The following is a 25,558-nucleotide window of genomic DNA, read 5'->3' on the forward strand; positions in this document are numbered from 1 at the left end:
TGATTGCATTGTACATGGGTTTTGTAGGATCTAGTATAGGGCTTAAGTCTTTGAATAGGATGAAGACCCTGTATTATTTAAAGTTGTCCTCTTCTTAGTTTGAATGATTATACTCTAATTTTAATCAGTAGCAACCAAGAATTGTTTTGTATCAAACAAGACAATTATGGGTTGATGGGCCCTAATTTAAGGTGGGAATTGGGCCTGACCAAGCACGTGTGGGTTGGCGGGTACTAAGGTTTCTAGACAGGCAAGAACGGATAAAAACTTTATGTATCAGATTTGTCTAGCTCGTTTGAATCTGAATTGCTAACTCAAATGAACTCAAAATCAACCTACATTAGCGATTCAGACGAGTCGGACAAAAAACAAACATCCGCCTCTACTATTACAGTTAGGTGGGGGGCTTTGGAGCATAAAGAAAAAAAAAATTGGGGATAAAGACTTAATTAATCAACATTGATTTTGGGAGTATATTTTTTTTTGGCTAAAATATGTACTTAAAAGGAAGTCGCCCCCTAATTTTCATCTCTTAATGTCTTTCTATCTCCTTATGCCCTGGAAACTGTTCTTTATCTTAACCTTCCGAAATGGGGTGGTGGTCGGAAGTTATGGAGGTTCAGAGAGAAGATGAAGATTAGGGGATAATTTTCAATTAAGAAATTCTTTTCGGCTAAAAATAAATAAATATGTCCTCTAAGTCAAAGTTGATTGATAAAATCTTTATGACCCTCGGAAACCTTTTTTAATGTCCCAAAAGTGCCGCCTATAGTTATATCAGTTTAAGAGCATATAAAGGATAGACATGGAATCTTGTGAAGCCATCATTGTTGTCCTAATCTTTTTCTAAGGTAGTTTCTAATATTCAGCTAATAAAATTTATGAGTTTATTGGATTTAGGAAATAGGAGTTTATTAGAATTAGTAAGTACTAAGTAGAGTTATCATAAAATTAGGAAACCCAAGGCCCCAAGATTAGGTTGAACCGCCCTATAAAAGAATCATGTCTGCCTGCTATTATTTCATCCCATCTTTGAATCAATATATATACACTTCTTCTTTAGATTTTATATCATCTTCTCTATAATTATATTGTTTCAAAACTCAAGAATGGCTGAAAAATCAACTACGTCAACTCCTCTTACGACAACAATAGATGAAGAATCAACTACGCTTTATTCAGAACAGAAAAATATCGATATTGTTAAGGGTCTTGATCACATCAAGGAACTCAGTTCCAAGATTGAAGGGTATGATATAAAACTTGAAAACATATCAAGAGAGATGAAGGAGATAAAGGAATCGATTGATAAGTTGACATCTCTTTTGCCATTTCTCAATCTTACCAAACATAAATCCGAAGGCAAGTTGGAAAACCGTTCTCCTGCCTCATCTGTCTCACTCTCGGCTTCTAACCATAGCAACTCCATCGGGGCACACGGGAAATTTACTCAATGGAAGAACTCGTTTATCACTCGAGGGACAGTTAACAACCGCAAGGAAGCTTGTATCATTGCTATCAACAACTGTTGTCCTGGAAACCTAATTGCTTCCTCTATCTTGAACCAATTTGGTTTGGAAGTTGAACCAAAAAGACCCAACTCTCGCGACACTGCTAGATTTTGTCGTGTCCCTCTTTCAGCTGCTTTATACTATTCAGATGTCATACTTTGCGAGGTCACAGATATGGAATATCCCATAATAGTACTAGGTCGTCCATGGCTATTTAACACTGATGCCTCTTATCGTGGTCATGCTAATACATATGAGTTTGTCTGGAAGGACAAGAAGATCGTTATCCATCCCTCTTTTGGTTTAGCGTCTCGGTTGGAATCTATTCACAAAGACAACTAAGGCCAGAGATGATTTGATTCGATGGAATATATATACTTTTCTCTTATGTGGATTAAACTTTTCACTAGTTTTTTTTTTGTTGAAGAAAACTTTTCACTAGTTAGGAAACCAAGAATCAGGCTGCCCTAATTATTAAGGGGTTCATCTTCAAAAGAATAAATTTTCTTGGTGCAATTTATCTTTATTCTCTCTTAATTTGTTTCAATTGCTATTTTCGTTCTTGTTATTATACATGGTTTTATTTTAAAGGTTCTTTGGCTGTGGTAGGGGAAAAAAAATTAATGGTGTGTTTGGATGGCGGAATCATGAATCCGCGGATTCATGAGTCCTTGGGATTCATGATTCCACGGATTCATGAATCCAAGTAATATTTTTTGGCTTGTTTGGCAACTAAGAATCCTATGATTTATTATTATTTGAGTATTTTTAAACGTCTTTAGAAAAAATATGATTTTTGAAAAAAACAATGATTTTGAAAAAAAATAATGATTTTGTAGAAGGAAATATTTTTTTGTTGATTTTTAGTTTGAAATTTAGGTTTATTAATCCAAAATCCTAGCAAATCCTAGGGGGTAGGGTGGGATTTTGGTCCAATACAAATTTTGGAATTAGGAATCCTTAGGATTCAAGAGTCCTAGGATTCTTGGTAGCCAAACAGACCAAGGATTCATGATTCCTACCAAATTCCACTTTTGATAGGAATCCTAGTTAGGAATCCTGCAACCAAACACACCATAAGAAGAAAACCATCAGACAATTCATAACAAGAAGCCAAAACTGTAAGATAAAAAGATTAGAACCCACAGCAAAATTAGATCAAATATCACAACTCTGAGTTTTATTGTACAACAAAAATAGGTGGTCAGAAATAAAAACATCTAGGGCATTCTAAAAAAGACCTATACCGTTGTTTCAATTAATGAAAACAAAAGCTATTTTCAGTTTGTCAAAAACAATTGATTTCACTTGGTCAAATTCCGAGAGCCGCTCTTACCGATTCGGGTCCTCTCTTGCCCAAGAATTTTCAGCAACTACATCTACTCCTTGCAAATAGTTTAGAAGAAAGTTATCATACTACAGCAAAAAACGAAATAAAATTCTAGAAGAAAAATATTGTCGAACTCGATACGAGCAAAATAACATCGTAAATGTTTTACTATTCAAGCATATAGAAACTTTTTGCGGGGAATAAGGAGGTAGTAGTCACATCGGATATTTGAGACAACAAGATAGAGAACACTTACAATTCCCGATCTTATCTGTTGTACGTAAATAGTACCAAAAAGGTCACCCTAAAAGCTCTTTGTGCGCAAGTATAGGGGCGTCAAGTAATAATTCGGTGAGTCCGAGATTGATCCATAGATACAAGTCAAACTTATTCTAAACCAAAAAATTAGCACAGTAATTAAAGATGATATTGGTGATGAAAACGGTAAGATAATGAAATACTAAAACAAATGAAAAGATAAAAGATTGAGAAACTTATGAGGAAGGGAACCTAAGATTTTGGAATTAACATGCATAAACTACGACATATTCATTCGTATCTTTCTTCTAACTCAAGATTCGGTAACCTCTCGTACTAAATCTCGAAAAATAATCACTAATTAGAAATTGAATAGACAATTTTTATAATAAATCTTTGAATCAAATCATATTAACTTGCAATGACTATCTATCAACTTATAAGCATGAACTATTAAAGATAAAGATCTAACGATAACTCATTAAATCCGAAACGTAGATAGTAAAGCAGAGATCATTACAATGACTATCTATCAACTTATAAGCATGGACTGTTAAAGACAAAGATCTAAAAATAACTCATCAAATCTGGAGCATACATAGTAGAGCAAATATAATGACTCAGTACTAGAAGATTGATGATCCAATATTTGAAGCACATCAAAGATATTCATTAATATCTAAAGACAACTCATCAAATCTGAAGATAAAGATCTAAAGATAACTCATCAAGCTCGGAGCGTAGATAGTATATTAAAGATCATGCATCAATACAAGAAGATTGATAACCCAACATTTGAAACACAACAAAAATATTCATTAATATGAAACCCCCCATAGTTCAAGCGTAATTAAAGTTTCATTATAAACTCTAGACAAACGAATTAGCTACACATGATGTCTTAAGAAATATTCATTGTTATTACAAATAAATCAAAGGAGAAAAGAAATGGAATCACCAAAAGAAATTCAAAACCATAGCTCCTTGTGCATCCATGTTGTTGCCAAGGTTTCTCAATAAAATCTCCATGAGTTGATTTCCCAAGAAAGAACAAAACCCTCCTTTTGATGCTCTTGAGAAATTAATGAGAGAGAAAGAATATGGGAGAAGAAAAGAAATGAGAGAATCAGAGAGTAAATGAGGGAAGAAAATTGAGGAAAAAGGGATAGAGAAGATGCCTCTAAACCCTAAAATTAGGTGTCGTTTGGCAACCAAAAGTAGAAATTCTTTTGCTTGTAGTATAAGTTCTTTTGCTTCAAAAAACTAAAAATTATCATAAGTATATTCGACGAAAATGTTACTTATAAGTAAACAAATCAAAAAGTTAATTTGGTAATGCAATTTACTTTTCTATTTTCTTTTTCTCATAATGATACCTGATTTCAATTAAATTTATTTAATTTTCATGATTACTCTTTTGAAAATGGCGGTGATGATATTGGTAGTAGTTGTGGTCGTATGATGGTGGTGGTGGTGGAGGTATGATGGTGGTGGCGGCGGTGGTGGTGGTAGAGGTATGATTATTGTGGTGGTGGTAGAGGTATGATTATTGTGGTGGTGGATGTATAATGGTGGTGGTGGTACTAGTGGTTGAGATACAAATGGTGGAGGTGGTTGAGATACAATGGTGATGGTGGTGCTCGTGGTAGTGGTTGAGGTGTGGTGGTGGAAAGGTACAGTGGTGAAGGTACAATGGTGGTGGAGGTAGGGTGGTGGAGGTTGCGTTACAATGGTGGTGGAGGTTTGAGGTGTGCTGGTGAGGTGTATAGTGGTGGTTGGTGGTCGTGGAAGTTTAGATGTGGTGGTAAAGCGGAAATAAACAAAGAAATTTTTTTGGTAAAATAAAATTTGTGCATATGTTGAAGAAAAGTTGCTTGACTTTAAAATTAAAAGCTGAAAATATAAACTTTAAAAGAAAGTCAAATTTTAACTTAAGTGAAGTAAAAAAATTTCACGTTACTAAACTAACTTTTTTACTTTTCTACTAAAATAAGCAAAAACGTAACTTATTTTAGTGTTACAAAACAACACCAATGTCTCGATTTCTCCCCTCCTAAAATCAGAGAAAACCATCTTTTTTATAGCAGCTCACGCCTTTAGATTATGCCGACTAGGGTTTGAGGGAAATTCTTTGGTTAATGTGCTTCGTGCAGCAGCATAACATAGAGGAACCGACCATTAGATCTAAAAATGCGCCGCAGGAGCTAGGGATAAATTGAAACACGTCTCACCGAGTCACACGTCTTAAAGCGCGCTCTGTTGCTTCGCGGGCCACAAGGTGTTGGTGCTTTGCGGCTTAGACTGTTGCGCTAGCTCGCATGTTGTCTCGCGCGGCCAAAGAGTACCCGATTGTGTGCTGAATGTTGACCTTACCCCAACTTTGACTTAGCTTAATTCACTCGTCCGAATACCTATATTGACTAAATCTACCAGAAAACCCTTGGCACCAAAGTCCCTAAGTGCTCTTGTGTGTCTTTCTCTCGTTTAATTTGTTTTTTGCACTAAACTCCGTAAAAGATACCTAATCAAACAAAACAACCATTTTATTAAAATAAAGCTCCGGAATAGACTAACTGGTTCAGGTTAAACAACTCAGATTGGACATTTTTATACCCCTTCAAACATCCCCAAAATTAAATTTTGCTAGTCGTTGAGCAAAACAGATCTAAACCTAACTGCCACTTTAGCAGGCAATCACGATTGCACTAAGAGTCAATTGAAGGCACTCTTGTGGATTAAGCCCAAAATTTGAATTTTGGGCCTCAGCCCCACTGGATTGGAGTTGCTCTAAGTTCCGGTAAAGGGCATCCCCTCTCTAGAACAGAGAGCGGAAAGAGAGAAGGAGGGAAGAAGAGAGAGAAAAGTAATTTAATGTTGAAGTCCTTTTGTTGGGTGCACCCTATTACATAGCGATCGAATGGGTCCGCGATGTTTGACTGGCATTTGGTTTGATATTTCTTGAAATACCTTCAAATATCTTGAACTTTATTGATCGTCGAATCTTGGAACATTTCTTCTCTTGATAGAACTCGGTTGCGATAAGGAGACGAAGAAGCCTAATTAATCACAAGATAACTTGGAATAATTTAAAAAATCAACAAAGTAATTTAGTTGTTATTTAATCACAACAACAAAAGAAAACCGTCGAAAATTACGAAAGCATAAATCAGGATCTATTAATTAACATGCTCTACTACCACGTTAAAAATGACGATTATGTGATAATGAAAGAATATAATCGGAAACAGAGAGGTTTTTTTTGGTAGTTTGAAGTTGAAGTTTCAAGTTCATGAGTCGAGCAGAATTAATAGAAGAGAAAGTTCTTTCCAGAGATTCCTAATGTGACATGAAAATGTCACATGTGATGCGCCTAACTTAGACCAATTAGTTCGTCTCGGGTGTTATTTCTAACAACTTATGCATATTTTCAGGATAGGTAACAAACATGAAGCTAAGCATGAGTTTGGAATAAAGCAGAGCAAAACATCACATTTTCCTCCCACATGAACATATGGGTGAAACCGAAAGAAAAGAACGCCAAGAGTATTTTGGTTCTTTCAAGAAATTAGAGATGTAGAGACATAAGATGAAGGCACCCCCTTGATTTCTAAATTAAAGTCTAACTCCAAAAACCCAAAGAAGAACAAGAGCAAAGAAGAATTTTATGAGCACCCCTCTTTATGGGTCCAAGTCAACAAAGTTTAAATAAGTTGACTAAGTCATTGGACCTAGGGTTTGATTAAAAGAAATATAATAAGTCTTGGTGGTGATCTTCTACACAACAAGTCTTGGAGTTTTGAGGGAAGAGAAAAAAAAGCTAGGGTTTGTTCTTGGTAGGAAAACTAGGGTTTGATTTTGAAAGAAAGGATGTAGCGCGACCAGGCCAAAGCTTTGGCCTTAGCCAAGCTAGACCGGCGAAAGCTTTAGCCGAAACAAGAGGCGCATGGGACAACACAAAGGGAACACGGGACAGCCATGGAAGCTTCCTCAATAGCTCGGGTCTTCTAAGCTCGGAAAGGAAGCTGCTGGTACGAGCCAGGGACGCGACTTGGTTGGAGAAGCTCGGGACAGTGCATAGCATGGCCGGGTCCATCTAGGGTTTTGGTCGGAGTCTTCATCTTTACGGCCAGATTTTTCTGTACTTTCCTGCCACTTTTTTTGCCGGAAACAATAGGGCTTTTACTCCCCTCATCATTGTCTAGCTTACCATGTGGTTTGACTTGATTTTGAGTTAGAAATTTCTAGAGAGAAAGCTTGGCGAAGCTTTTATGGAGTTTGGGTGATAAATGGAGAAGATGAGTTTGATTGCTAAGGGAAACTCTAGTTTTTACTCGGAGACACCCATTTTGCATTTCTAACGGTAACCCAGAATTTCGCTAAGGGGAGATGAGCTGCACCTTAAAGAACCACATCTTCCGACGATCTTAGCCTCGCACCACACCGAAAAAGGGGGATTCTCTCATCATCTTTTTTTCATTTATTACTCATTCACCATGTTTAACTAACTCTTGTGTGTCGATTATGAGATGAAAATGTGATGAATTTATGATTAATGAATAAAAAAGGCGGTACGGTACGCTGCTACAATTTTATCTCTATTGACTTTTAATATCAGAATAGCTGATATTTAATATGATTTGATGTTTTGATTATGAATTGATGTTCATTTATTTCGATTATCATTTCAATTGTATTTCATGTGTTTTGTCATGCACCTCACATAGTTAATAGATGAAACGAAGTATTCGATATCGATCGTAGTGTAAGTCAAATTTCATGTGTCTTGTCATTAACTTCACATAGTTAGGCGACTAGACAACACCCTCGACGACTCGGGTTTAATCGATTAGGACGTTTGTTTGACTAAGTATGATCCTCGGATATACGTAGTGCTTAGAGACATTTATTTCAGGAGTCGAACATTGATTGTACTTCGACACGTTAGATCGAACCACACATAGTCGTAGGTTTATCATTACGGATTCCGAAATTGTGACACCTCTCTCACTTGTTTGTCTCCCGACTCTTGTTCCTCCGACTCTTCTCTCGAATCTCTCTCGCCCTCTTACTTGATAATCTAGTTAGTTTTACTTGTTTTATTCTTTTGTTGCTTATTCTTTGTTCCTTTTCGTTTTAGTCTAAGTTAAAGTTACACTTAAACCAGTGAACGAGACCCTCCGATATACTAGTTACCTTCATATCCTTGGATTGACCCCGATTTTGCCGGGTTACTACTTGATACCTCCGCTTGGGTGTGCAACCTTTCGGGTGCATCAATTCCTAAATAGCTCTAGAAGAGGTAAGACCCAATGTTTGAGTAAGAATAGGGTCAGTGAGGGTAGCATTAAGCCATGAAAGAAGCACATGTTCAGTGCGATACCAGTAAGCAAAATCTGGATTGGTAAGGAGAGAAGAAGAACCTTTAGATGAGGGGGAAGAAATTCAGGAGGAGGACGGAAAACACCACTCACAAATTTGTAAAGGTCTTGAGAGTGAAGAACATGGAGGAGTTGACTGCGCCACAGAAGATATATAGTTGGAATTGTCCAACCGAATAGAAATTAAGTTGGAAATGTTGGTGAGGGTGGGTAAAGAAGAGAAATTAGTAGCGGGAGTTGGAGGAGAAGATGATGAAGGTTGAGCTGCCGAGTTTGCAATTGAAGAAGAAAGAAGATGAAGAACGAAAGGTGGCGGCACAGAAAATAAGGAGAATAGGTTTGGGTATTTGGAAATGATATCATATCTAAATGTCTCTTGATGATAAAATCCCTTTGCATCACATATGGAAAAAAAAAAAATATATATATATATATAGATGATGACGATGACAGTGATGATGATCTGAATGTCTTCTTGGAAGGTTTCTCTCCGTGTTTATGTAGTTGTTTTTTATTCGAAACCATCGTTTAAGATTAGGGTGAAGAGTTTGAGAGGGACATAAGCGGTGAATGATGAATTCTGGGAGAACGAAGAAAGGCAAAGGATTTGGGTTTGAGAGAGTGCGGGTTCTTAACACGAGAGGATGGGAAAAGGGTTTTTCCACCTTTTTGGTGGTAAAATAAATCATCATACTTTGCCACTTTTTTTCTGACAAAAAATAAGTTTAAGTTATTTCCTTTTTGGCCCCTTGTTTTTCGTAAATTCAAATGTGTCCCCTTATCTTAACACTGTCAGTTAACATTAGTGGCTAACTTTTTTTGTTTCCACAAGTGCCCTTGTCATAAAAGTTATTTTGTAAATTCAAATTTGTCCCCTTTTAAATATGGGTTGATTTCTAAAAAAATCTCAACTTATTTAGAACAAACTAGGGGGCCAAAATGGAATTTATTTTGAAAACATTAAAGACACTTCTCTTTCCTCCATCTCGTGATGGGGTAGCGAGAGAGATGATGAGGTGGCGAGAGAGATGAGGTGGAAGAGAGATGATGAGGTGGAAGAGAAGATAGAAAGATCTTTAATGCTTTTAAAACAAATTCCATTTTCACCCCCTAATTTGTTTCGAATAAGTTACATTTTTTTGGGAATTGACCCATATTTAAAAAGGAGCAAATTTTAAATTTAAAAAATCATTTTTATAACAAGGGCAGTTATGGAAACAAAAAGTTAGCCACAAAAGTTAACTGACGGTGTTAACAAAAGTGAGTCACGTTTGAATTTACGAAAAACAATGGGTCAAAAAGGAAGTTGTCACAAAGTAGGGGCCTAAAAAGGAAATAACTCAATGACTTTTCACACTTTACATCTTAATCAAACACGAGAAAATAGATTTTCATACGAAAATTGGTTTCCTACCTGATTTTCCCGCGTATCAAACGGACCCTAAGCTATGAAGAGTTAGAATGTCGTGGTTGAGGCCGACATTGAGAAGAAAAAAATGGATGGACGAAAAAACCACTTATTCGTAGTCCATGATTTCATTCCAGGTATATTCTGCAACCAAGAAGTCGTTTGTATCAAACAAGACAAGTTTGGGTTGATGGGCCCTAATTTAGGGTGGGAATTGGGTCCGAACAAGCACGTGTGGGTTGGTGGGTTCTGAGGTTTCTGGACGGGTCAAAACGGATAAAAACTTTATGTATCAGATTTGTCTAGCTCGTTTGAACCCGAATTGCTAACTCAAATGACCCCAAAATCAACTTTAGGTGGGGGCTTTGGAGCATAACAAAAAAAAAATTGGGATATAAAGACTTAGTCAATCAACATTGATTTTGGGGCATATTTATTTTTTAAGAAAAAAATTTACTTGATCAAAAGTTTCCTCCTAATCTTCATCTCCTAATGTCTTTCTCTCTCCTTATGTCCCGAAAACTTTTCTTTATCTTAATCTTCGGAAATGTTGTGGTGGTCGGAAGTTGTGGAGGTGGAAAGAGAAGATGAAGATTATGGGATAATTTTCAATCAAGAAATTCTTTTTGGCTAAAAATATAAATAAGTCCTCTAAGTCAAAGTTGATTGATTTTTTTGTCCCAAAACTGTGGCCTATAGTTTTTTTTTGAATTGTTCAGCGTGCCTCGAACCTTTGACCTATAAGGTGGAAGACTATACCTCTTACCACTCCGACCAAAGGTTGTTGGCACTGTGTCCTATAGTTACATTAGTTTAAGAGCATATAAAGGATAGCATCATAGCAGTGGAATCTTGTGAAGCCATCGTTTGTGTCCTAATCTTTTTCTAAGGTAGTTACTAATATTCAGCTAATAAAATTTATAAGTTTATTGGATTTAGGAAACAGGAGTTTGTTAAATTTTTTTTTTTGCATTAGTTTATTAGAATTAGTAAGTACTAAGTATAGTTCTCATAAAATTTAGGAAACCGGAAGCCCCAAGCTTAGGTTGAACTGTCCCTATAAAAGAATCCGGTCTTCCTGCTATTATTTCATCCCATTCTTGAATTAATTTATATAATTACTTCTTCTGTACATTTTTATTTCATCTAGTTACTTTATTTATTTTCAACAAAAAAAAAAAATAAATAAATAGTTACTTTATTTATTGGTATATTTTGTTTCAAAACTCAAGAATGGCTGAAAAATCAACTACTTCAACTCCTCCCACGATAACAATAGATGAAGAATCAACTACACTTTATTTAGAACGGAGAAATATCGATATTGCTAAGGGTCTCGATCACATGAAGGAACTCAGTTCCAAGATTGAAGGGTATGATATAAAACTTGAAAACATATCAAGAGACATGAAGGAGATGAAGGAATCTATTGGTAAGTTGACATCTCTTTTGCCCTTTCTCAATCTTACCAAACATAAATCCGAAGGCAAGTTCGAAAACCTTTCCCCTGCCTCATCCGTCTCACTCTCGGCACACGGGAAATCTACTCAATGGAAGAACACGTTTATCACTCGAGCGACAGTTAACAACCGCAAGAAAGCTTGTATCATTGCTATCAACAACAATTGTCTTGGAAACCTTATTGCTTCCTCTCTCTTGAACCAATTTGGTTTGAAAGTTGAACAATTAAGATCCAACCAAACTGCTCGATTATGTCGTGTCCCTCTTTCAACTGGTTTAGACTATTCAGATGTCATAATTTGCTTGGTCACGGATATGGAATATCCACTTATGATACTAGGTCGTTCATGGCTATCTGACACTGATGCCACTTATCGTGGTCGTGCTAATACATATGAGTTTGTTTGGAAGGACAAGAAGATTGTTATCTTTCCCTCTTTTAGTGCAGTGTCTGAGTTAGAATCTACTCACAACGACAACTAAGGCCAGAGTCTATTTGGTGCGACGGGATCGTTATCTTCGAAAGAATCAATTCTATTGTTGCAATGTATCTCTATTCTGTCTTAATTGTTTGTCTTTCAATTGCTATTTGGTTCTTTTTGTTATACATGGTTTTATTTTATAAAATAAAGAAATTAGAAACCACAGCAAAATTAGCTCAAATATCACACTCTTGAGTTTTATTGTACAACAAAACTAGGTGATCAGAAATAAAACACCTAGGGCATTCTAAAAAAGACCTATAAATAAAAATTATTATATTCAGACACCGAAAAAAGCACATAATGAGTTGCTCCAAATATTATCTCCATCGATGAGGAAGACCATTGTGAACTTGCTCAGATAAACTTCGGACTATGTTTTTCTCTGCCTGCAAGAAAATATTGCGCACTTTCATTGGTTTGAATCACAATTTCATTCATTCTCGACCAAAAATCAGAATATAGTGTAAGAAGGAAGGGGAAGTACAACTTATGCTTTAAAAGTTTCTTTTCATTCTGAAAAAAAAAAGTCGAAGGCATAAAATTAAAGTACTTCTCTAAAGAAAGAAGCGAAGATCAAATACCTTGTTTGCATTCAAATGCTGCAACAAAAACCAAATTTCGGCCATGTCTGAACAAAATCGACATATTTGAGATAACTTGCTTTCTTGGAAAAATGCAGGTGACAGTTCGTCATCATCGTCTTCGTCGTTGCAGTCTTCAGTGTCATAATCATCATCGCCAAGCTCTAAAGTAGAACCTTCATCTTCACTCTAAAGCTCATAAGAAAATCAGTGTTAAAACTTAGGGTCCTTTTGTTACGAGTGAAAAGATTTGTGGTTGGATCGTTGGAGCTTAGGCCCAAAATTAAAATTTTGAGATTCAACCCTGCTGGTTGAAGTAGGTCTATGTTCCGGCAAAGGGGCCTCCCCTCGCTAGAACTGAGAGCGAAAAGAGAGGGGAGAAGAGAGTAAAGTAATTTAATGTTGAAGTCCTTTTGTTGGTTCCACCCTATTACATAGCGATCGAATGGGTCAGCTATGTTTGACTGGCATTGGGTTTGATATTTCTTGAAATACCTTCAGATATTTGGAACTTTATTGATCGTCGAATCTTGGTGTTCTCCATCTGTCACGTCATTCATGTATCTCGGAAAAGGGAACTTTTGAAGTGTAGTACATGGAGAAAAAGGATGAAAATATGGTAATATATATATATATTCAACTTGCATTGATCTGAATGAAGTCTTAGAACACTAACCGACTCACCTTTGCTACCCTGCTAGATTTGAATCAAATATCTTGAGAGCACTTCTTCTCGCGATAGAACTCGGTTTCGATAAGGAGACGAAGAAGCTTGATTAATCACAAGATAACCTGGAACAATTTAAAAAATCGATAAAGTAATGTAGTTGTTATATAATCACAACGACCAAAAAAACCGTCGAAAAATTGCGGAAGCATAAATCAAGATCTATTAATTAACCTGCTCTAGTACCATGTTAAAAATAACGATTATATGATAATGAAATATGTTATAACTTAAGGTCGCGGAAGCTATCGAACCTATCCTAGAAATTGATCGCTATTATGAAGATTAATCGAAAAGCTAAGCCAAAATCAAATATGCGAACAGAATTTAACGAGGTTCGGCTTTAAAGCCTACGTCCTCGGGCGAACAAGAAATCTTTATTGAAGGATAGATGAAGACGACTAACACAACCCGCAAGTTCGTCCCAAGATGGTACCGCATAGAAATTAACCTTCTATACTAGATCTTCGACGACCGAGAAATTTAACACCGCTCAAAAACTATGAAAAATTTCTCTCACTCTTGCTCTCTCTCTAGCTCTCTAAAGAAGAGTTGTTGTTGCTTGTGTTGATGTGTTGTTTACAAACACTCAAGACCCCTTTTATAATTAATATAAGCCGGTGGCATCACTCCTAAATTGAACCAAAATTTAGAAATTGAATCCAAACCGCCTATTGCTTAAACCGCCTCTTGCTTAAACCGCCTCTCACAAATTGTTTGAAACCGCGTATGAGTTTTGGAAACTGCCAACTAAACCCAACTAAACCGCCTCTCACAATTCTCCACCTCGTACACAATTTGATATACTTCAAATTTTGGACGAACACCAGGATACTCCTTGTAAGATATATCTGCTTCTTGTAACTTCATCCGACTGCGCCATATGACCATGGCTGCCTACGTACCCTTTTACAGGATCAAGCCTACCGTAGTTCTACCAACCCTTCACATAAAGAAAACCTTGTCGCCATTACGCCCTTTCGGGCAACTTAACACGAGCCGATTTGTAGCAATTCCAGGCAATGCTGAAACTTGCTACACGTCACCACTTTAGTCAACATGTCTGCGGGATTCTCATCTGTGTGTACCTTCATGAGAGAAACATCACCTTCCTCTATGACATCTCGTACAAAGTGATACCTGACATCGATATGCTTAGTACGAGCATGATGGACTTGATTCTTCGCCAAGTGGATCGCACTTTGACTATCACACCATACATCCACGCACTCCTGCTTAATCCCTAGATCATCCAGAAGACCCCACAACCACAATGCTTCCTTCACACCCTCGGCCATAGCCATATACTCGGCCTCCGTAGTAGATAACGCAACTGTAGATTGTAACATCGATCGCCAACTAACTGGAGCACCATGTACCCTAAATACATAACCAGTAGTAGATCGTCTTCTATCTAGATCGCCAGCATAATCCGAGTCAACATAACCGCTTACTTGACATGTGTCTCCACCAAAGCACAAACCCGTATCAACGGTACCCTTTAAGTACCTCAAAATCCACTTCACAGCTTCCCAATGTGTCTTCCCCGGGTTTGCCATAAACATGCTAACCACACTGACTGCCTGTGAAATATCCGGACGAGTACACACCATAGCGTACATCAAACTGCCAACTGCACTAGCATACGGTACACGATCCATATGATCCTTCTCCACCGTAGTAGTGGGAGATTGTTTTCCCGAGAGCTTGAAGTGTGGTGCCAAAGGTGTTGACACCGCCTTCGCGTTCTGCATCCCGAATCGAGAAACTACTCGTTCGATGTAACCTTTCTGATTCAAGTACAGTTTCTTACTTGACCGCTCTCTCTTAATCTCCATTCCCAGTATCTTCTTTGCAGCGCCCATGTCTTTCATCTCAAACTCTTGACTGAGTTGAGATTTCAACTTATCTATCTCCACCATGCTTCGAGAAGCAATAAGCATGTCATCCACATACAAAAGGAGATAAATAAAGTCACCTTCGCGAAGCTTCTTGATGTATACACAACAATCATAGTCACTTCTGCGAAAACCATGCTTTAGCATGAAAAAATCAAATCGTTTGTACCATTAGTGAGGGGATTGTTTCAATCCATAAAGAGACTTCCTCAAACGACATACTTGATTTTCTTTACCCTCAACCTTGTATCCCTCAGGTTGAGCCATATAAATTTCTTCTTCCAAATCACCGTGCAAGAAGGCAGTTTTAACATCGAGTTGTTCCAGCTCAAGATCACTATGAGCAACAATACTCAATAGCACCCGAATAGAAGTATGTTTCACGACCGGTGAGAAAATCTCATTGTAGTCGACCCCTTCTTTCTGTGCATAACCCTTGGCCACTAGTCTTGCCTTATAGCTTGTACCCTTGATCTCGGAAGAATCCTCTTTCTTCTTGTACACCCATTTACAACCAATAACAGACTTACCTTCGGGCAATGGGACAACCTCCCATGTCTGGTTCTTGTGAAGAGACTCCATCTCTTCTTGCATAGCAACCAACCAACTCTCTCTTTCCTCCGCGGTAATAGTTTGTTTGAAGGTGACCGGCTCGTCGTCTTCCACCGAGAGTGCATATTCAACCACATTTGCCTGCCCGTAATGCCTAAGAGGTTTGTCTGACCCTAACCTCTGTACCGGCTTATATAACCGTTTCGGCCTAGTGTGTACCGAAACATCCTGCTGTTGTTGTTGTAAAACTTGTGTACCTTCCCCTTGAACCTCCTCATGATCGGGTTCATCAATTTCCTCATCCTGAGTTTTATCCTGATGCTCCACCTGATCATGATTCCTAGAAACCCGTTGGTCTTCGGCTTCTACTTCCACACTTGAGCTTTAGTAGACCCAACATCACCACAACTAGGCACCGTAGCTTTCGCCATAGCTACAATAGATGACTCGTCAAACACCACATCTCTGCTGATTACAAACTTCTTGTCTTCCGTACACCATAGCCGATAACCCTTGACTCCTGTAGCATATCCTAAAAAAATTGCCTTCTTTGCTCTATTGTCAAGTTTGTTACCTTTAACATGGTAATAGGCCGTACAACCGAAAATCTTAAGTCTCTCGTAATCTGCATGTTCACCTGACCACACCTCGTAAGGTATGCCGCCATCTAAAGAAGAATGTGGAGACCTGTTCACAATATAACAAGCTGTAGCAACAGATTCTGCCCACCATTCTACGCCTAATCCCGAATTGGAGCGCATACATCTAGCCTTCTCAAGTAGTGTACGGTTCAATCTCTCTGCGACTCCATTCTGCTGAGGTGTGTTTACTACTGTCCAGTGCCTCACAATGCCTTCCTGATTACAAAACTCCTTGAATGCCCCATCCGTGTACTCGGTCCCATTATCCGACCTTAACGTCTTCAGCTTTCGACCAGTTTTGTTCTCAACCATTGCTTTCCACACCAGGAATGTGTTGAATACCTCATTCTTATGCTTCAGAAAATAAAGCCAGACAAATCTCGAATGATCATCAACGAATGTAACAAAATACCTGGAACCACCCTTTGAAGGTAACTTTGCCGGTCCCCAGACATCGGTGTGTACGTAGTCTAATACCTCTTTGCTCCTGTGCTTGCTTGTAGAGAACGTCACCCTGTGTGCCTTTCCGAACACACAATGCTCACAAAACTCCATGCAAGGCTTCTTCATGTCCTTCAACAAGCCTTTCCCGCACAACAAAGATAGACCCTTTTCTGACATATGCCCAAGGCGCATATGCCAAAGTCTCGTACTAGCCGTTGGATCCCTTCCACTGATTCCTACTGCTACATCTCCCGTAATTGTTGTCCCCAAAAGTTTGTATAAATTACCGTAACGAGTACCTCTCATTACCACCAAAGAACCCTTAACGACTTTTATGGAGCCATTCTCTATAATTACCTTACAGCCGTTCCGCTCCAACATACCAAGGGAAATTAGATTTTTCCGCAAATCGGGTATGTGTCTTACGTCCGTCAATGTTCTCACCACTCCATCGTGCATCTTGATCCGTATTGTTCCGAGTCCCACAGTTTTACATATACTATCATCACCCAGTATAACTGTACCACCATCTATACTCCTATAGGTAGTAAACCACTCCCTATTTGGGCACATATGGTGTGACGCCCCTGAATCAAGCATCCACTTATCGAAGATCTTCTCAGACACCTCTGTCCCCGAGAAACATTCGTCCGCCTCTTCTGACACATATCCCGCCTCTTGCATCTCTTGTTTCTCCTTGTAGCCTTCGTTCTTTTGCTTCAACTTTCTCTTTGGACAAGCCGCTTTAAAGTGGCCAAGCTCACCACAACTAAAGCACGTTTTCTTGAAAGAGCCTCTAGATTTGGATCTAGATTTCCCGCCCTTTCCCTTTCCCCTTTCATTACTCCCCCCCCCCCCTCGTTACAAACAACCCTTGTGCTTGTTCTTTGTCTACTCCACCCGACGCCATACTGCTAGTAGCAACCTTACGAAGGTCATCCGCTAATAGCGAATTTCTCGTCTCTTCCATGCTTAGACTATCACCAACAAGCATCAAAGTTTGAACAAGGTTCTCATAGGATTTAGGCAATGAAAGTAACAATATGAGGGCTTGGTCCTCATCCTCAACCTTAACATCAATATCCTTCAAATCTGAGATAATCCTGTCAAACCTATTCACATATTCCTGAATAGAAGAACCCTCTTCCATTCTACATGTGAATAATTTGGATTTTAAGTAGACCCGATTCGTTAAAGTTTTCGTCATGAAACTGCTTTCTAGTTTTAACCACACACCCGCCGCCGTTGTTTCTTCGTCTACTAGGAACGCCACGTCCCTCTCAAGACACAACATAATGGTAGCCCGTGCTTCGAGATCTAACTCTTCCCAATCCTCATCTGACATATCTCATGGTTTCTTTCCCGTCAACGTCTTGTGTAATTTCTGCGAGATTAACAGATTCTTCATCTGCATCCGCCAATAAGAAAAATCGTTTTTCCCATTGAACTTCTCTATCTCATATTTCCCTGCTATGACCGTACCACTTCTCGATCCCATCTTCTTCTTCGTTCAATCTCAAACAAGGCTCTGGTACCAATTGTTGTAACTTAAGGCCGCGGAAGCTATCGAACCTATCCTAGAAATTGATCCGATTATGAAGATTAATCGAAAAGCTAAGCCAAAATCAAATATGCGAACAGAATTTAACGAGGTTCGGCTTTAAAGCCTACGTCCTCGGGCGAACAAGAAATCTTTATTGAAGGATAGATGAAGACGACTAACACAACCCGCAAGTTCGTCCCAAGATGGTACCGCATAGAAATTAACCTTCTATACTAGATCTTCGACGACCGAGAAATTTAACACCGCTCAAAAACTATGAAAAATTTCTCTCACTTTTGCTCTCTCTCTAGCTCTCTAAAGAAGAGTTGTTGTTGCTTGTGTTGGTGTGTTGTTTACAAACACTCAAGACCCCTTTTATAATTAATATAAGCCGGTGGCATCACTCCTAAATTGAACCAAAATTTAGAAATTGAATCCAAACCGCCTATTGCTTAAACCGCCTCTCACAAATTGTTTGAAACCGCCTATGAGTTTTGGAAACTGCCAACTAAACCCAACTAAACCGCCTCTCACAAAATAGATAAGTTGAAATAGTCGTCGACATGATAATTTAACGTGGTTCAGTCGAAGATCTTCCCTCATAACCACGACTTACATCTACAAAGAAACCAATAATGAATTAAAATGTCATACACAATTGACGACTAAAATGGTCATTTGGTCACAAAAGGGCCGAAATCGCTAGTCGTTCACAAATTGGAGGCCAAAAAGAACTCAACCCCCATTCTTATTTTAAATTTGTAATATAAAACTGTTTTTCCGATAAGCACTGTAGATTCAACAAACTTCCTCCCCTAACGGCCTAAATTACCTGCTTCATTTAAATGACATCTTTCTCTCTCCTCTGTTCTTAAAAGAGAAAACCCAAAAAAAATTGAAGACATTGATTATTACAGCATTTCCTTTCATCAATTGATTGAATCTTTGAGTAATCATGAGTCCATCAAAAACCCATTACAATCAACGTCTTATCAATGGTTTAGGTTCATCATCACATTTGAAGATTAACAAAGATTCTCACCAAATTCAAAAGTCATCTTCATCTTCTTCTTCATCAGGTTCTTCCTCATCTGGTTCTTCTTTTAATGGTGTTAATGGTGTTATTACTCCTGTTTCAAACTGTCAACAACATCAACAACAACAACAACAACAACAACAACAACAAAGACAACAAAGACAACCCGTGATTATTTACACACATTCACCTAAAGTAATTCATGCAAAACCTTCTAATTTCATGGCTTTGGTTCAAACTCTTACTGGTCTATCTCATTCTGATTCTCCTCAATCTCCACAAAAGAAACAGATAGTTTCATTATCTGATACGAATACTAGTAAGGATAATAATAACGTCAAACGATCATCCGATTCGATTGTTACGGAGGAAAATTATGCTGGAATTAGATCAGATATTCAGGTTAGATCTTCGCCTGTTTCTTCTCCGGATACAATTAGCAGCCATTATATAAATGATATTCCAATCTTCACTCCAAGTTCATTGGATTATTTGTATCCATCATCTAGGTCTTTTTATAGGTTACCAAATTCATTGATGTCTTTTCCTAACATGGGTAATCCCATTTCATCCCATCCTACCCAAATTCTTGAAGAATCTCAATATTATTGATCAGAATTTGGGTTGATTAGCTTGCATTTTTGTGGGTCTTTTAGATTTATTTTCCCCTTCCTAATTATTGTTTTTAACATCATTAGGTCAATAATCATATACCCAATAGATTTAGAACAAAAGTCCACTTTGTATCAATTGATCTAATTCATTTTTAGGTCAAAACAGAGGTGGATATATCTATGGACTTTTATTCTCCCATTTACTTGTTAATCAAAATGTGGGTAGTATGGTAACATTTATCACTGTAACGATTTGTTTGTTGAGACTTGAGTTTAATAAATTTGGATGAAGATCTTCCATTCTTTTTTTACTTATGGTTCTTATGAAGATAGAGATGGATGTTAAATTGTTTCTTCATTGTTGTAGACAAAAGGGCAATTTCATTCGTTAAAAGAGCTATCTATATTAGTTGTGGCCTGGGTAAGTTCTAGCCCATTTGGCTAGGGTGTCAGCTACTTTATTACATGATTTGTGTACATAAGAAAATTTGATGTTGAAGAACCTGAGTAATATGTTTTCGAATTTGGCGCATATGTATGGTTGATTGCGAGTGAATGACTTTAACATCCATCTCAATTTTTTGTATGTAAACGGATGAAAATGAGCAAGTTTGGTCACAGACGGATCCAGGATTTTCGACTAGAGGGGTGCCAAATTATATACCGAAATAATTTTTTTCTTTTTACAAACATAGTAATTAACGAAATGGTTAAATTCATTGACTATATTGATACTTTAAGGATTACAAACGCAATTGACCCTTACGAGAGTTCATCTTTTGAAATGTTTTTATAGTTAACTAATTGTCAATTTCACAAAAAGAATTCTTTTTCTATAAAGACTACTAAACTATCATTAAACCACGGATCACTCATCTTATTTTGAGTGTGTCTTGACTAACTTCATAGCTGAAAAAACTCTTTCAAAGGGCAGTTGCAAGCGGAAAAGTTAATGCTAAAGTGTCAAGTAAATAAACTAAACGATATGTTTTATCTCTCTTACTTCCCACCCCACCAATTTTTTGGCAAGAGCTCTAATCCCATCTAAATTTGATAAATCATCATTCTGCCTCATATTGTAAATGTAATTATCAAGCTGAGAACTAAGTAGCATAGTGTCAACACTAATAAAATCTGACGTATAATATTCAACAAGACGTACCAACATGTTTCACTAACTGGTCAAGTTTCCTCCAATTACTCAAACTTCCGTTAACAAAGGCATTACGACCAAGTGTGAAATCCTAGAGCTTGAGTGTTCTAGTGGAACCGAGAGCTAGAGGGAAGGGATCGAGTGTGAGAACGAGAAAGAGAGAGAGAGTGAGAGAGAGAGAGAGAGATGCCAGCCGAGAGAGAGGGAGAGAGGAATACAATTAACTCTGTTTGTTGTATTGATCAAGTTATACAAGATGGGTATATATAGGTTACAAGAGGAATCCTAGTTGGAATACAAAATACAATTAGATAAGTAATACAAGTTGATGAAGATTATCTCTTTTGGCCCTTGAGTCTTGATGTGAGTCTTGATGTGGGAGGACTCTTGTGCAGTCGGTTTGCATGGGGCCTTGTCGTGTGCATGGCCGAACCGTAACGGGTCGGGTCCATGACCTCTATTACTCCCCCTCAAGTTGAAGAGGGAAGTGGAATGACACCCAACTTGCAAGTAATCTTCTTAAAAGCGGCCGCGCCAAGTGGTTTGGTGAATATATCAGCGAGCTGTTCGTTTGTAGGCGTAAAGTTGGGCACAATTAACTTGGTTCTAATCTTCTCGCGAACTAGATGATAGTCGATCTCAATATGTTTGGTGCGTTCATGGAACACCAGATTATCAGCAATGTGGAGGGCAACACGGTTGTCACAGTTGACTGTCATTGGAGAAGGATGGGGAACGCCAAAGTCTTTAAGGAGATATTAAAGCCATTAGAGTTCACAACTGAGGGAAGCCAAAGCTTTATATTCAGCTTCAGCGGAAGAGCGGGCAACAATAGTTTGTTTCTTGGATTTCCAAGATAGGGGACTGGAGCCCAGAAAGGTAATATATCCCGTAGTCGATCGACGGGAGGATGGGCAACCTGCTCAATCAGAATTGCAGAAACCTGAAATAACTGTCGCACTGTTTGCGGATAGAAAAAAGCCATTATCAAGAGAGCCTTTGAAATAACGAAGAATTCTATGAGCAGCATTTAGATGAGAGGGATTTTTCCATAAAGTTTTACATTTCTATTCCTTTACGTTGTTGTTTTTTATCATTCCATGAATTACAAACATCTGTATGTTTGAATACTAATATATTTTATAAATTTACATGTCAGATTGTGCCTTGTATATGATTTTGCACATGGAGGAACATTAGGTCGAATCTAATGATGCAGGGGCACCCGGCGTGGAGACTTTTTCCATGACCGAACCCGGTCATGGGCCAACCGGCCAGAGAGAGTAGATTTAGGAAGTCCTTATTTTAGTATGATTATTAGATAATTTAGGTTTAGGAAATTATGTTATTTTAGTATTTCCAATAATTGGAAAGGTCCAGATTTGAGTCTAGTTATTTAGGCAGTTGCAGTATTTTAATTATTTAGGAAAATCTAATTCAAGTCTATCTAGGAAAGTCCAGAATCCTATAAAAGGATATCTAGTTTGTCTATTATTCTCAGATTGAGAGAAAAACCCCTTTGAAGTTTTAATAAAGTTGAGTATTTAGAGCTATTTGATCTTTATTTTCATCGTTCTTATTTAGTTATTTAATCTCTTTTAATTCCGCTGCGTTTCTACATCAAGTGGTATCTAGAGCCATATTTTTTTTCTTTCTTCTTCATCACCATGGTTAACACTACTATCACCGCTACACCAACTAAGGAGAAAACACCAACCTTTTCATCTGAATGGGACAACATTAAAGAAGGGCTATCTGCAGGTAAAAAGTTGGAAGAAGGTTTCAATGAGTACAAGAAGGAAACAACAGAAAAATTCGAACGAATCGATCAACGTTTCGATCAACTCACCGATTCCATCAACAATCTTTCAAAGCAACTCAAAGGTATGTGTATCAATCAACCCCCCTCTCACACTTCAAACCCGTTACCTATCGGATCCAATACACCACCAATCATCACCACCACTTCACACCCTAACCGATTTTCACCTATAGGCTTCCCTACCGATACCAACATACCCCTATTCGGTCACACCATTAGCAATCCTTGCCCGATTACACCTCCACCCTTCATCATAAACAACCCAACGACCCCAACAGTAAAACCAACAACATACCCCTCCTACAACATTACAAACTCAACCACTCCCAACACCCCACAACCATCATCATTCTCCTTCACCAATTCCACCATCAACCAAAACCGACCACAACCCGAACCCTACCTCCTAACCGAACATCACCACTATTCGACATCACCCGAACATCGTATCCTAAACAACAACCAACACACCAACAGTGGACACCAACATCAAACCCAACCTATCGGTCCTTCACGTTCTTCCCCAACGTATCTCGACCCTCACAACCAAAACCCGTTCACCCGAACCGACACCCATCCTCTTTACCAACCACACCCCTATCACCAAAACCAACAACCCGACAACCACCATTACCCCCAAACTCGCGACACAACACCATCACCTACCCAGCCCTATCAACTTCGAGAACACCCAAACACCACTCGACCCCAAGTTACCGAACCAGCTTTACCCTATCATCTCCAAACCGATCAACACCAACATCCACGTAACCGAGACCCATACCAACCGATCACCCGAAACCGAGAACCCAACCTAGTCCTTACCCAAACCCGTGAACCAAACACACCATTCCACCGTACAAACACCCAAACCCAACGAGCACCGCTAGTTTTTCAAACCCCTCAAACCGATCTCGAACACCACCATCAACAAACCGAAATCGATTGTCCCCATCCAAATTCATCTTACCGTATTCGAATGGAAGTACCATCATATGATGGTTCAATAAATATCGAAGATTTCTTAGATTACGTCTCACGACTTGAGATCTTCTTTGATGTTATGCAAGTAGAAGGTCTTGAACAGGTACGTTGTGTTACTGGTTATTTATTTAAAACTGCTCTAACTTGGTGGAAACAGGAATCCGAAAATCGACGTTTATCACAACTACCTCCTATCTCTTCTTGGTTAGAGCTTAAACCATTAATGTTCTCACGATTCCTCCCTCCGGACTATGAGAACCAATTATGTGTTGATTATTTACGTTGTCGTCAAGGAAGACGTTCAGTTGAGGAATATGCTTCGGAATTCCAACGTCTCATCACAAGGCTTAATCTCCCCGATTCAGAATCAATGAAAGTGGAAAAATTCAAAGACGGACTTCGGAATGATATTAAGGATTTGGTTAATTTACGGCTTTTAGTTCTGTATCTGAATGTATCAGTGTAGCTCGATCTTTTGAATCAGATTCACGTTTTCTATCTTTCGGGGGCACAGTACTAGAAGTCAATCAGTAAGAACTTTACCGGATGAATTAGATCAACCAAAACAATCGGAGGAGGGAACTAAAACAGTAGCTGAAAATCCTTATAAAGAACCTCCACCGGTAAAGTGTTATCGTTGTTATGAAACGGGACACTATTCTAATGCTTGCCCCTCTCGCGGTAAAGCAAATATTATAGAGAAGAAATCAGATTCTGATTCAGATGAAGAACAGTTGGAACGTATTAACCTTAATCCAGACAACGGTGATCGAGTTATGTTACTAACTCGGAGAGTTCTTTTTACACCTTTCGAGAGGAATTTATCGCAACGAAAGAATTTGTTCGTTACACGGGGAACAGTACTGAATAAAGTGTGTACCATAGTGATTGACAATGGTTGTGTAGAAAATTTAATTTCTACAAAGCTTGTCAATTTCTTGGGTATTCCTACAATGATTAAGTCAAACCCGTATAAAACAGCTTGGATTCAGTCGGGTACTACTACACGGGTTGATCACATGTGTACTATTAATCTTTCTATTGGTTCTTCTTATTTGTCTACAATTAATTGTGATGTCACAGATATGGATTTATGCCACATCATATTAGGACGACCATGGCAATCTGATGTTGATGCCACTTACCGTGGTCGTTTGAATGTTTATGAATTTCCGTGGAAGAAGAAGATCGTGACGTTATTACCAATTGAAGATGGATCGGAGGAATTACATTCTCTTCACAAACGGTTCGGGACGAACCTCTTGAGGGAAGGGGATGCTGATGCAGGGGCACCCGGCGTGGAGACTTTTTTCATGACCGAACCCGGTCATGGGCCAACCGGCCAGAGAGAGTAGATTTAGGAAGTCCTTATTTTAGTATGATTATTAGATAATTTAGGTTTAGGAAATTATGTTATTTTAGTATTTCCAATAATTGGAAAGGTCCAGATTTGAGTCTAGTTATTTAGGCAGTTGCAGTATTTTAATTATTTAGGAAAATCTAATTCAAGTCTATCTAGAAAAGTCCAGAATCCTATAAAAGGATATCTAGTTTGTCTATTATTCCCATATTGAGAGAAAAACCCCTTTGAAGTTTTAATAAAGTTGAGTATTTAGAGTTATTTGATCTTTATTTTCATCGTTCTTATTTAGTTATTTAATCTCTTTTAATTCCGCTGCGTTTCTACATCATCTAATTATAAGCATTTTCTATATGAAATGTTAGCCAAAGA

At 38.2% G+C, this 25,558-nt stretch overlaps 1 protein-coding gene across 1 annotated transcript; it reads left to right on the top strand.

Annotated features, from left to right (window-relative positions):
* The first annotated feature begins 19,054 nt into the window (after positions 1-19,054).
* Positions 19,055-20,178, top strand: LOC147543418 (uncharacterized). Its single transcript, XM_086635116.1, has one exon. The coding sequence runs from the start codon at positions 19,173-19,175 to the stop codon at positions 19,863-19,865; it is 693 nt and encodes a 230-aa protein (XP_086491242.1). The 5' UTR covers positions 19,055-19,172; the 3' UTR covers positions 19,866-20,178.
* Positions 20,179-25,558: the final 5,380 nt, after the last annotated feature.

This window comes from Eschscholzia californica, unplaced genomic scaffold (genome assembly GCF_041429995.1).
Source record: "Eschscholzia californica isolate CP2 unplaced genomic scaffold, dmEscCali1.0.p SCAF_4, whole genome shotgun sequence".
Lineage (NCBI taxonomy): Eukaryota > Viridiplantae > Streptophyta > Magnoliopsida > Ranunculales > Papaveraceae > Eschscholzia > Eschscholzia californica.